The sequence below is a fragment of the Platalea leucorodia genome (assembly GCF_965183815.1).
Source record: "Platalea leucorodia genome assembly, chromosome: 6".
Classification (NCBI taxonomy): Eukaryota; Metazoa; Chordata; class Aves; order Pelecaniformes; family Threskiornithidae; genus Platalea; species Platalea leucorodia.
Window position 1 is genome coordinate 83489398 of NC_138828.1, and position 12830 is coordinate 83502227.

General features: G+C 46.7%; 1 protein-coding gene across 3 annotated transcripts in view; it reads left to right on the forward strand.

Moving 5' to 3' along the window:
• The window catches only part of PTPRA (protein tyrosine phosphatase receptor type A), a 131534-nt gene that overhangs the window by 22427 nt on the left and 96277 nt on the right, over window positions 1-12830 (forward strand). For 2 of the 3 annotated variants that reach the window (XM_082315859.1, XM_082315861.1), the window contains exon 2: window positions 5283-5419. In XM_082315859.1, the coding sequence (XP_082171985.1) occupies window positions 5402-5419 (18 nt within the window). In that variant the 5' untranslated portion in view covers window positions 5283-5401. Of the gene's footprint in view, window positions 1-5282; window positions 5420-12830 lie in introns of those variants that run through there. The other variant, XM_082315860.1, reaches the window with a different exon arrangement.

Genomic DNA, 12830 nt, shown 5'->3' on the forward strand with positions numbered 1-12830 from the left:
GAGAAGGCTCAGGGGGTCTCATCGATGTCTACAAATACCTGAGGGGAGGGTGCAGAGAGGACGGAGCCCGGCTCTCTCCAGTGGTGCCCAGTGACAGGACAAGGGGCAGTGGGCACAAACGGAGGCACAGGAGGGTCCCTCTGAACATCAGGAAACGCTTTTTGCCTGCGAGGGTGGCCGAGCACTGGCACAGGTTGCCCAGGGAGGTTGTGGAGTCTCCATCCTTGGAGATCTTCAAAAGCTGCCTGGACACGGTCCTGGGCAGCCGGCTCTGGGTGGCCCTGGTTGAGCAGGGGGGTTGGACGAGATGTCCTCCAGAGGTCCCTTCCCACCTCAACCACTCTGGGATTCTGCGACAGGGAGGCTGAGGTCCCCAGGAGATCTAGGGATGGGCTGAGCCCCCTGTAGGGCTATGACTGTGTATGTAAGTGCAGCGAGGTTTTGGATCATACAGCACTATATGATCACATCTTGTTTGTTGTATGCAGTGCTGTATAAATGTAAAATGGCTTAATAATTCTTCTCTTGCTGTTTTGGATTAATTTGTATTTTTATGCTGTGTGTTTTCTTTCGCTAGCTTCCTCCTTTCACCTTCCCAGATGTCTCCTCAGAGCAAACTTCCGTGACTCTTATTGTTCTGCTTGTTTTCATTCTCCTTCTTGGGTAAATGTATTTTTTTTTTTCGAAGTGTGGTTTCCTACAGCTCTGCAAAATGCTCTTTCCCTGCTGCGTTTTGAAGTATTAGTTGCAAAAGAGAGGTGAGGGAGTCGTAATTCAGGTGCATTTCTTCCTTTATCTATTTTTCTTTTAGAAATGACTAAAGCCACAAATAAATAATGCTAATTTTTGCTACCATCTGTGAATGCAGGACCAAGCTGTTTCAGAGTGGCATTTTTAGTGCTTTCTTTATCTGTTAAGGGGGGAAGAAAAAAAGCTCTTTGCATTAGCAGCAATAACCTATCTCCCACAAATTGTAGTTTGTGCTCCCATCTACCACGAAAACCCAAAGCAAACAAAGATTCGTGCAAAGACAGGAAGCGTTTTGGGTGTAATTGCCGGTAGATCTTTGCTTTCACGTTTTTTGGTTTCACCCAAAAAGGCAGCCAAGCAGTGCTGCGGTTCACTTGGGCGGATTTATTATGAGCTCTCACTGTGCTCTAATTTGACGTTTTTGGCAGCTCCGTGAGTTTTAAAACATCCTCTGCAAGAGTCTCCTGGCCACGCTAAATTAAAACGTCCCGGGGAGGGGAGGGCAGCACGGGTGAGCTACGCCCTGACGACAGCCCTGCCGCCAGGCTCCTTTATTTTGGCCTCGAGCCTCCGTTTTTGTAATCCTGCCCTGATCCCTCACCTTTTGCGTGGATCGGACCCTCCGGTTTGACCAAATCAAACTGGGAAGCAGGTCTATCCCATCATCTTAGCCAAGAAGGAGTGGTGTTGGTGGGGTCGGTTGGCCTTGGCTATACCAGAAGACCTCACCAGCACCAGGATCTGATTTTTGGGGCTACTTTAGAGGCTCAAAAAAAAAAACCAAACCCTTGAATATGGTCCAGAAAACCATGGAACAGGTTTGGCTCCTGGGGCCCGCGCGTTGAGTCGCTGGCTGAGGCCACGGTGCAACCCCACGTCGGGGGGGAGGTCTCCCTGTGAAGTCCTCCTGGCTTTTTCTGGTGTCTCTCTTGTTGCTGTGAGTTTACCAACCCATAATTGGGCTGTGATTTAGCATCGGGTCTTCAGGGAAGCTTGTCACAGCAATGTGTAGTAAGGTAATAAAAACGTAACTGCTTAGCTTTAGTGTGTCAAAATGACTCATTTAACGTATCGTATTGGAGATACAAGGGTCCAGAAGATAAGTAAGACTTGTGTGGGGAGGGAATATTGCGTAACGAACCCACTATAATTGCGGGGGGAAATATATCTTCCTTTTCAGATCTGAGGAAGTGGTTTATCTGCCTGAAAAATTGTTTTTCTCCCCATGCGCTGAATCAGTTGGTCTGGCAGAAGTCAGCACTTGCCTGGGTAGATGCATGTGAAGAATTCAGCTGCTTGGCAATCCTATGCATTGTGCAAGTTGTGCAATATATAAACCGCTTAAGTATTGATCCTGTTTCCATATTATTTTTTTTTTAAATAAAGCTTCTTTCTAAAAAGCTTCAGCATTTCTGGTCTCATAGTCTCCTACAGCACTTCATGAAGCGTGCAGGTAGTTTTCCCCTGTACCCATCTGTAAGTAAATGATACTTCTCTCAACTTCCTCCGCGTATTCTCTGCTTGTTATGTGTAATATTCCTGTTATTTATAACTGCTTTATTGAATCCTAGAGGCAGATGCCACCTGCATTTCTATATTATATGGAAGTTGAGGTCCGACACGTTGGTGCATAGTCCTGCTCTTCTGGGAGCAAGAAATTGAGATGGAAGCAGGGAAAACATCCGTGTCCCTGTTGCTATAACCCCCCTTTCCCTATAGGTAACCCCCCTTTCTTGTCTGAATATAGAGCAGCCATGTACATCTCCTCCCGTCCTGCAGGAGGCCAGGGAAGTGGCAGACAGACATGCGAAGGATTATTATATTTGATCAGGCTTTGAAATGGGCTGTAGATAAAGCCCTTGGTGTTTACTGGGCCATTAAACATTTATTAGCCTCTATCCCAGCGTGTTGCTAGCACTGTAAATAACAGCTGTGATTAAAGTGAAGAACGGGGTCAGCAGTTGCCTTTTGCACCGATGTTTGTAAATGGAGAAGCAGGTCGTGTAATTTTTAAGAGCCCGGTTGGGGGAAGCGTCTGCCCAGATGCCTTGAGGAGAAGGGGCAGATGAGCTGGCAGACTGGAGCTCCTCGTTATCATGAGGAAATGCTGAAATCTTAGGAAGTGGGAGAATTTAAACAACAATGAAAAAAGATTAGGGCCAGAGTTAGGAGTTAATTCATCCCTGCCCTTCCTAACAAAAATACTTAATGCCCTCGGATCAGAATGGCTTTTGGATCTGGGTTTAATTAGGTTGAAGGAGGGTTCATGCCTCTCCCCCCGCGCCGCCCCAAATACCCCCCCGGCCGCCCCGGTGCTCAGCCACGCACGCCGGGCTGGCCGGGGCCGTGGTTTTCGCTCGTCGGCATTTCCATCGTCAGATTTTTATTTCCCTTTCACCCCCTCCCCAAGCTGTCATGGGGAGAGGAGACGCGTCGCCACAGGGCTGAGGCTCGGCTCCTGGGGTCCGCGCTGCGGCACCTGGTCGGTGATAGGGTTTTTGAAAGGAGGAGTACGAAGGGATTATTCTGTATTGCTGGGAGGTGATTCGTACCGCAGGCAATCCCTCTGAAGTCAATGAGATTGTAAAGCGTGTAAATCAGTGTGGAATTTGGCATTTTCCTAGAAAAGTGGGGGATATTTGTTTTACTTGCATATAAATTACTTCTAATAAGACTCTGTAGACATGACTGATCCTTCTAATCGCACCATCGCTCCTTGCAGTCCCAAAGTTACTCTTGCTATCCTCTCATTTTAAATAATTTAAAAAAAAAAAAAAACCACTTGTGTGGGAAATATCTGTGGTTGCTGCCGGGCTGCGAAGCGTTGCCGGGAATGACTCAGGCGGGAGCGCGTCCTCGTGCGCTTGGGACCTGCGGTGTGAATGGAGAAAGGAGACGGTCTTGTTTTCACACTCTCTCATTTTGAGTCTCTGCCGTGTTCCTGTTCCGCCATTTAGATGTCGTCAGGCTGCGGGATAATTAGAGGGAGTCTGTTTTGCTACAAAGCCGGATCGGGAATCCACATTGCCGTGAGCAAGCCTGGGTTATTTGTTGGGGAATGCAAAGCGATGGAGTGGGCGTCCGGAGAGCATTGCTGCACCACGAGGGAGAAGACGCTCTGCTGCTTCTTCCCTGTGTCTGCAGAATATCTCTCCTTTCTACAACAACTTAAAAATAAATAAAAATTGATCGTCCCATTTATCAAATGCAAATATAAAAGCTGTCATGGCAATGCTTTGAGTTGGAGCGGGGATATTGGTTCTTTCGGTGGTGCTCGGCAGCCTGGCCATCTCCGTCAGCTACACCGAGATGCTCGGAGCAAACCCGGGAGTTGCTGTCGGAGCTCCCCAGCATCGGTTCAGCTGCCGCCTTTGCTGCCTTGGGTGCTGGTGGGTGGTTTGAGTGCTGTGCACAGCAGCTTACTCTCGATGTGAGAGGGCTTTAATGCTCTAATAAAGCATTATAATAAAGTTTAACATCAGCTTTTCACTTGGCACAGTTGAGGGGATTGTTAACTTTGGCCGAGATGTTCTAACAGCATAGGTGGTTTTGGCTATTTAAGACTTGCCTTACCTTGTAAAAATGCATCTTGCCTGTTTATGTGTTGTGTGGCATGTGGAAGGTGTGGTGAGATTTGGTTGAAAATGAAATCTAAAACTGGAAGGAGTCCTGCAGAAAGTAACTGAGAAACTGAATGCATTTAACTGAATAATGAGAAAATAACCGTGTCCCATTGAGCTGGTTGTCAAGGGAATAAATAATTCACTCGTCTCTCCCCCAACCTGATGAAATAGTTATTGTTTTCCTCTCCTCCTTACTAACATACCCACAACTCCAGAAGAGCCACCTATCCGCTCCTCCCGCAGATGATCGAACTGATACATGCCTAATTCCACCTCGGAGTCGTTTTCATGAGCAGAGCATAGCTTTGAAGGCACCTTCCCCTGTGTCAGGCCTCCAGAAGAGTTTGCACGGTCAAAAGGTTTGTCCTCTTCTTCTGCTGATGCTGGCTGGCCTAACAAGGGTCCTGCTCCTGCCCACAAACCTTGCCTGCTCTAGAAAAGGGCAAATAGGGTTGTTTTTAAGGCAGCAGTCTAGATTTGCATGTAAAATCTGGCACAACTGGAGATCTTTCCAGCTTCAGGTCAAGTCCTGTATGTTCCTCGTTGTCTTCTCTGCAAAACAGAACAGTTTAAGACTAATATTTTTTTGTTCGTTAGGCTCCTGGTGTATTAGCAGACTGTGTAGCCTTGGGTACTCCCCAAATGGCTCGAGCTATGGTCTTCAGTCGTCTTCTCCGCCCTCTCCATGCCTTCTGCAGCTGTGCTTGTAATACTTCGATAAACTTATTTTATATGGAGACTACGTTAGTGGCTGGGACAATCTCAGTTATGTGGGACAGCCCCAGTCATCCACAACAAAATTCAAGCAGTTGGGGCAATAAAAAGGCCGTTTGCTTAATATGGCTGGTCCGTGTGAAACGACTCGCTCACCTTGGCGCAAGCCATTAACTGGGTGTTTCTCTCTTACAGGGCGCATCGAGAATAATCGTCAGCCTTAATAAGGATTGATTGCGTACTACCCATCATCGTCCCGGTTTGATATTAATCGGAAAAGCTTTGACCGTCGCGTTGGGGAGGTGAAAAGTTGAATGAGCGTCCCTTTTAAGGTATAGTAGAAATATAAATGAGATGTTTTGGGTATGAAGCTGGTACTGCTGTAGCCTGCGCAGGAGAACAGCAGCCTTCGGAGGTGCTGAGCATACAGCTTTCTCACGGATTCACATCTCTGTCTTACAACATCGACACGGCGAAACCATGGTGAACCATCGTTCCCCCATTTGACCTTAATGAGCGTGGTCGTCTTAGACTGGGGGGTTGCCTTTGTTTTGATGCAAACTTTCATGAATCCAGTATTTTCTCTTTATTTACTTGAAAGAATCTTTCATTTTTGAAACTTTTAGTTTGCATTGTGAGGCATGAAGAGTTTGGCTATCAATATTTGCACTATTTTGAAGAGGGCTTTTCTTAAGGCTTTTTTTTTCCTTGGTTATACAAACCAGCATTAGGTTGAGATACACTGACTTCTGCTATTACCTTGGGACAGATGGGTGCTTAATTCTGGCACGAATGATTTATTAAGGAGGGGGAAAGAAAAAGCCCAGAGTCTTTTGGAGGAAAGGAAGGTCAAGGAGTAAGAAAGAAGGTTATGGTGTAAGAAGGGATGTTACTCAGGACATTAGTGAATTAAAAAACAACATGCAGCAGGGAGTTTTGGGGCAGTCGTTCTGGTTGAAGTTCTTCCCAAGGTCCGATTTGAGGAAAAGATTGAGGAATGCTTTTTAAAAAAAAATAAAAATCTTACTGTAAGATTTCTTGTTTGGTATTTCAAAGGACTCATTCCAACCAAAATGGATTTGATGCTAGGATGGTGTTGCTAGAGTAGCAAATTGAGATGTGTGCATGAAACCTGGTGATTTTTATAAACGAGGTCTTTTTTTAAAGCATTTCTTGTTGCTGTGGCTTTCACAGATTTACCCTGTCTGGAGGTGAAATTTGTATATGTGGTTTGATATTTCCTTAAAGCTCGCACATAGGGTCCCGCTCACACTGCATGCTTCACAAACTTGACCAATTTATGGTTTCATATAAAAATTCTTTGAACTCTTTGCAAACCTGGTGTGACACCTCTGTGCCAAGCTGAAGTCAATCGTAACGTTTATGGATGACTAAATGCTTCCCTTTGAATTTGTGTGATATTTAGCAATGAGTTTCAGATCTGTTTGTGCGTGTGTGGATATGTATGCACTTAACTGAATTTCACGTTGTGCTTCGCTACGTGTATTTTTTTAGTCTGCTGGGCTCACATTTTGGTTTGGGGACAACTCTTATTGAGGTCAACAGCTGAATTAATCCCACTAATTTACTGAGAAGAGGCCAACTGTCCTAGAAGAAGGGCTCTGTCTGTGGTGCGTGCTTTCTCCGTAGCTGATCCCAGACAAGGATTAAGTTCAATGAGACTAAAGTCAGAGAGACAGAAGAAATTTGCCTATGATGCACACCGTAAACGTTAATAGCCTAAACTCCGTTTATTGCTCAGTTTTTGCTTGTATAAGAAAAGCCTTTTTAGAGAAGCAAGAGACTGATGGATGTGTTCAAATATCTGCCCAAATAACACAGGTCCAGTCGTAATCCAGTGAATATATAGGACAAAGATGCTACCTGCCCTCAGGCAGTAGCTTTCTCAAAAAAAACTATGGTCTGGTTGCTCCTCTCGAGGCTTCTTAGCTGTTTGGGGTTGGAAGCCGGCAATTCAGCGGCCAGCTGGCATCTGAAGCCGCGCGGATCTGCAGGATGCTCCTGAACTCAGGTGAGGAGGAGCAGCCGTGGGCTGATGCTTCACCGTGGCCAGCGCTCTCTGATTTGACTGGCCAGCGTAAACGGTCTCAACAAAATTGCTCTTGTGGGAGCGGTTTGTCTTGCACGATGAAGGCAGGCGTGGGTGTGACTCTGTCGGCTGGAGCGAAATAGCCCAACAGCACTCTCCTGCAGCGAAGTCCTTTTGGAATAAGACAGCAAGGTCCACGGTTAAGGGCATGGGACTTTTTCTGCTGTTTCAAGTAGTGCAGGCTGCTACGCAAGATACAGAGGTGGACGCTGGGGTGCCGGAGGTGTCCGTCATACCGTGAACCTCTTGACTCTTGTGGGCTACCGGAAAGGCACTTTGGGCTAAATGGTTTTTCTCTCTAAAACTGGGGTTACGAAATAGCTGATGTCAGCTGGAAGGGCTTGAGCACCCTTCTATGCTTTTATGGGTTGCTTTTTAAAGTGTTTCATTATACATCACTTATTGATTCATGTCACAGGTCCAAAGCATTCAGATTTGGATTATGTGGGAGAAAACTACTGCGTGAAGTCTATACAAAGCTGTCCGCTCAGATGTATCACTAGATTTTTGGGCTTTGTTTCCACTGGTCACATTCACTTGTCACACGTTACTGTCCTCTTTTTGTCAGCCGTTTCAGCAACGTCGCACATTTATTCTAGCTCAGACTTAGCACGGGGTGTAATGCTGGCAGACCAGGGAGCTTGCATTTGCAGAACGCAGGTAAGGAGACTTCAAAGTTTAGATCCGAAACCTCGATTACATCCTAAAAGGTTCTGCATATGTAACTGGGAACCTTGGGAGCCCAGACATCGTCGTGCTCCCAGGTCTGGTGGCACCTCTGAGTAGAGGTCACAGCGGTCTCAAATCAACGCTGGCTGAACTGAAAACACCGGGTTACTGGAGGAGGGGAAGGGGGGTGGGAGGTAGAAACAGACCCACTAGCAAACATTTGCCACCTCTCCCAAAGAGCGTGAGTGGAAATCAGAACAGTTTGGGTTGGAAGGGACCTTCAAAGGCCATCTCGTCCAACCCCCTGCAATGGGCAGGGACATCTTCAACTGGATCAGGTTGCTCAGAGCCCCGTCCAACCTGACCTTGAATCCTGCCGTTCCCAGCCAGGGATGATTGCACTGGCTCATTACCACCTGATCTTCCAGGGCCTCGGTGTCTGCCCCAGCCTACCCTACTGGATAGGACAGTTTCACCGAGCCGCGGCTGGGTTAGCCCAGGTTTTTCCACCACAATTATTTTCAGGATCCCAACAGGTTTGCAGGAAGGGTAGGGGGGAAGTGTCCCTGATGACGTGCAAAACTTGCAATGAGAACAAGGGCGGGCTCCTCTTCTCCCCCAGCCTTAGGCCACCAGGCCTGCCTTAGGCAAGCCTTAGGCTAGCGTAAACAGTTGTGTTTCGAGAAATTGAGGGCTTTTTTCAAAGAGGCCGTGCTGTTTCAGTGCTATGCTAGCAGTAAAGGATGTGGCATGGGGGCGGCTTCGTAGGAAATTCAACTTTCAAAATCTGCAGAGAAGCCGCCGCCGCGCATGGCAGCTCCGCTCCCAGCAGCGGGTCGGAAGCTGCGTTTTTGGGATTGCTGCCAAGAGACGTTTCTTGGAAACTCTTCCGCGTGCAGTGCGAACAGCAGGACGGGAGGTCTTGATTTGAACTCTAGATGATAAAACCACTGAGGTTTTGGCAGGGCCGTGTGTTTGGATGCCTTGTTCTTGGCCTTTCTCGTTTGGGTGTATAGGTGAACCGCTGCCTGGGCTGGCTCAGAAACTTCCATCTGACTTCATAGCAAGCTGAATTTTCCACTGAATAGGGAAGTTTTGGGGGAGTGAAACAACCCTCTGTTTTTTTGGATGGAATTCTCCAACCCTTTGGCTGCACCCAGTCTATTTTTCTGAATCAAGCTAGTGCTGAACCTGCCCTGCAGGGTCATTAATCTTTCTTAAAGCTGACATTCCTCTTCCATGTTTGCCCTCCCTGACGCGTAGTCTTGCTGCTCGCGTTACCTCGCAGCCCCTAAGGGGGACCGATAGTGTAGGTCACCTGCCTGCCTGTGACTCACCGAGACCCTCGATTGACTAACAACTATTTTTTTTCTGCTAAATCTCATCATGGGCAGAAGGAGAGAGGAGGGAATGAATATATAATCTCTGACTACATCCAGCACCAGTTTCTTCTGTAGGAATCCATAAGCGCTGCTGCAGTGGAAGCAACACTGATCATTACTATTTGCCTTTAAATTCCCTCAAAATACTCTCCATTCCTGATCACGTAGAGGTTTAGAGGCTCACAACGTTCGACAAGACATGGAGGGAGGAGGGGGAACTCCCTCGCTGCGGTTCCTGGACGGCAAGTTATGTGCTCATATCTTGGGGCGTATGATCACGCAGACAGCAGCGATGTTTGGAGATTTGGTTTCTTCTGTCCCAACTGCTGCGGGCAAACTTCAGGAGAATAAATGGAAAATGGACAGAGCTGTGGACGTAGCCTGGAGTGTCAGTTAGTCTTTAGCCTTGGTCTTTTCTCTGTATACGTTCTCTGTCGCTTTCTCTGAATCCTGTCCTTATTTTTTTCAGGAAACTTTAAAATTTGTGTGGAGAAGGGAGGAAAATCTCTTCCTTACTGCAAGGGCCAGGTCAGCATCTTTTTTTGAAATCCCTGTTAGAGCAGTTTGTTAGAAAACATTGGGGAAGCGGAGAGCTGAGCCTAGCAGAGTCAAGCTGAGCTTGAATGCTCCCTCGGTTTGAGCTCATCCATATCAGCAAGGTGCGGTGGGAGCAGAAATCTTTATCGGCAACTGTACAGGATAAGAAGGAAAATTTCCCAAAGATTAGACTTCCTCCCTAAGTTTCGTTCTCCAAGGAGGCCCTGAGAAAAGCAGATACACTGGGAAGTTGGTAACTCCAGACAAGTACGCGCACGCACCGGTGTGCATACCCACATGTGCGTACACGGAGTGCCTTCCCAAATAGCCTAGAACCTGAGAAAATGGAGATAAAATCAAAAGACAATTGAAGTTAATTATGCTTTCAAGGCAATTGGAGATTGGTTGAAATCTTGTGGGCTTGCTGAGGCCTCCCAGTGCAAATTCAGGCAGAGTGTGGGGAGGAGGGTTTGGTCGCTGTGGTCGTTATCGTCTCGGTCGTGACTGTTACCTGTTGCTGGTGTCAGACGATGACAGCTTTTGGGTTATGGATGGCGCAGATGTCACCGCCGAAACGCAGTTATCTTCTCATTGCAAGTTCTTCTTTGTCACTTGGCTGCGTGCTATGTGTATCCTTTCGCAGTGAAGGAAGCCTACGCTTGCTCTTTAAACTGCGCAGCACAAACTTGGATGCAATAAAAGTTTTGGTTTTAGATTAAAAAACAACAGAAAAAGCATTTTGACATGTGACTGAACTTCTTTGTTCTTCTTCCACCCACGTACTTCCCCCTTTCTTTTCATCCTCACTAAAATCTGGCCTGCGTTTTGTGTTTTGGGCAATGGTGAGGTTGCTAGCCCGACTTTGAACTTCATGAACTTTTTCAAGGAGCCTTCAGAAAAAGCCACATTCCAGGAAGGTTTGGATATCTCTTTGGTTTACAGAGGAACTGGGATATGACCGACCTCTTACAAATGCCAGATGTTGGACACTCAGGGGTTTACAGGTGAGCTGGTGTGGAGTAACAGAGTTAGAAATCCATCACGATGGCTGAATGTCTTGCTTCCTATGATATCAGCTTGACAAACAAAAGCAAGAGCCTTGCTTTAACTCTAGAAGAACCAAAGTCTTTAGGGATCTAGCAACGGGACACCACAAAATACACAAAACCGTATGGGACAGTATTTCTTGCTGTGCCCTTCTGCACCTGTGTGAATTTAGGCCAAGAAGTGCTCCGCTAACTTCAGAATTTTGCCTGACCTAACCTTTGGGTCTACAAACGCGTTGTAATGAAGTACCATCGAACCCGTTATTACGTGAAATTGCACCACACATTTTCTGGTATGTTCATGCGAGTATTTGTTCAGAATTGTACTTCACCAGTAGAAGCACGTGATATTATTATATTATTCAAAAGATAACACATACTTGGTTTTATTCCCTTTAAGATGGAAGATCTTTCTTCAAAGAATCATGAATAAAACAAGACAGTGCCTCATAGCGGGTATTAAGGAAAAAATAATAATAAAAAGAAGTCTTTGAAATGGTCTTTCCCTCTGGCATCTTCTCTCCGGTTCTTCAGTCAGTAATTCAAAGGAGGTTTTGTGCAGAGGAGAGGCGAGGTGCAGGAGTTGATACGACTTCCCCAAGGGTGAGAACTTCTAGAGCTGGGACCCGAACATTAATCTCTTTAATTCCAGCTCAACACTTCACTAGGAGATCATTATTCTGTTTGATTAATCTGCGCAATGCCTCTAAAGCCATAATGCTACATATGCATTGAAGAATCCGACTGCAAGTCCTCGTTTGAGTATCTGGGAGCCGTTTGCTCTCCCCGACACCTTTTTGCTTGTGCTTTGAGTACAAGGAGGCATTCCCTCGCCTTGGCTGGTCTTACTCTGCTCTGGTTATCAGGGCCGAGGTACTGCTCGTGTTCAGTGGGGAACGTTGTTTTCAATAGGGACAAAGAGTTCTTAGTGCAAAAAAGAGCTAAAATGCTAATATTTGCTAATACAGGTACAACTGTCGTGATGACAATGATGTCATTCATAGTTTTCACGTAAGGGTGAGTAGTGTTGTGTTTTTAAGCTTAGTTTCCTAAACATAGGAGAGCGGTACCAGGACACAGTCTGCATTTATCAGCCCCTCCATCCCAAGTGACCTTTTGAACCACTGAGCAATTTCAGCCACGTTCAAGAAACTTCAAAGCCTTCAAATCTTGCAAGTTGTGTGAAAATGGAGTAGCAGGGAGATTGAGTGGAGCGATCGTACGACTTCCCAGGCTTGATGGAGAGTCCCCAGTGTAAATTTGCTTCTTGCTTGCCTCTAGGTAATCCATATTTGATTTGTAGGATGATGCCAGCTCCACAGTTGAGGTCATGGTATTACCAAAGCCTCGCGTGTGATACCGGGCAGCCGTTTCGCCCCTCTGCCGCGTTAACCCCTATTGTACGTACGGATGACTTCATCTCTGTTCACTCGGAGGCACGCACTGCCTCTTTTACAGGCATTAGCAGATTTACCGGCAGCACCTCACGCATCTAAAACGTTGTGTAAATGCCGTCAGCGCCCCATGCCTGGAGACCCGCGAGCGTCTAATGCATCACATTGCAAACTGTGAAATGGAAGATTCAGCCCCACTTTAATGCTTTAGCGCTGTAAGCGGCAGAACTAACGTAGCTCAGCATACTAATGAGGGAGGTATTTATCATTAAGTGCCGAGCTGTTAGAGAGTAGCATTCGGCTTCACCCTCGAAACCTTTCTGGGAGGCTGGGCTCCCTCTCGGGATGAACCTCGCGGGGTCCTCGGCAAACAACCGGCATCGCAGCCAGAGCACAGCTGCCCACGGCGGGAGAAAAAGCCCAACTTGATGACTTTCAGGGAAATGGCCCAGAAAATGAAATCCTCTATATAATTTCTAAAAGACCTTAAGTGAGGAAGGAGAAGGGATTGATGTGGAAATGATTGTTCTTCCTGGGAGAAAGTGAGGATTAAACTGAGAAGAGACCTAAGCCGGCAGGTTACCAAGGGGATAAAAGTGAGACAG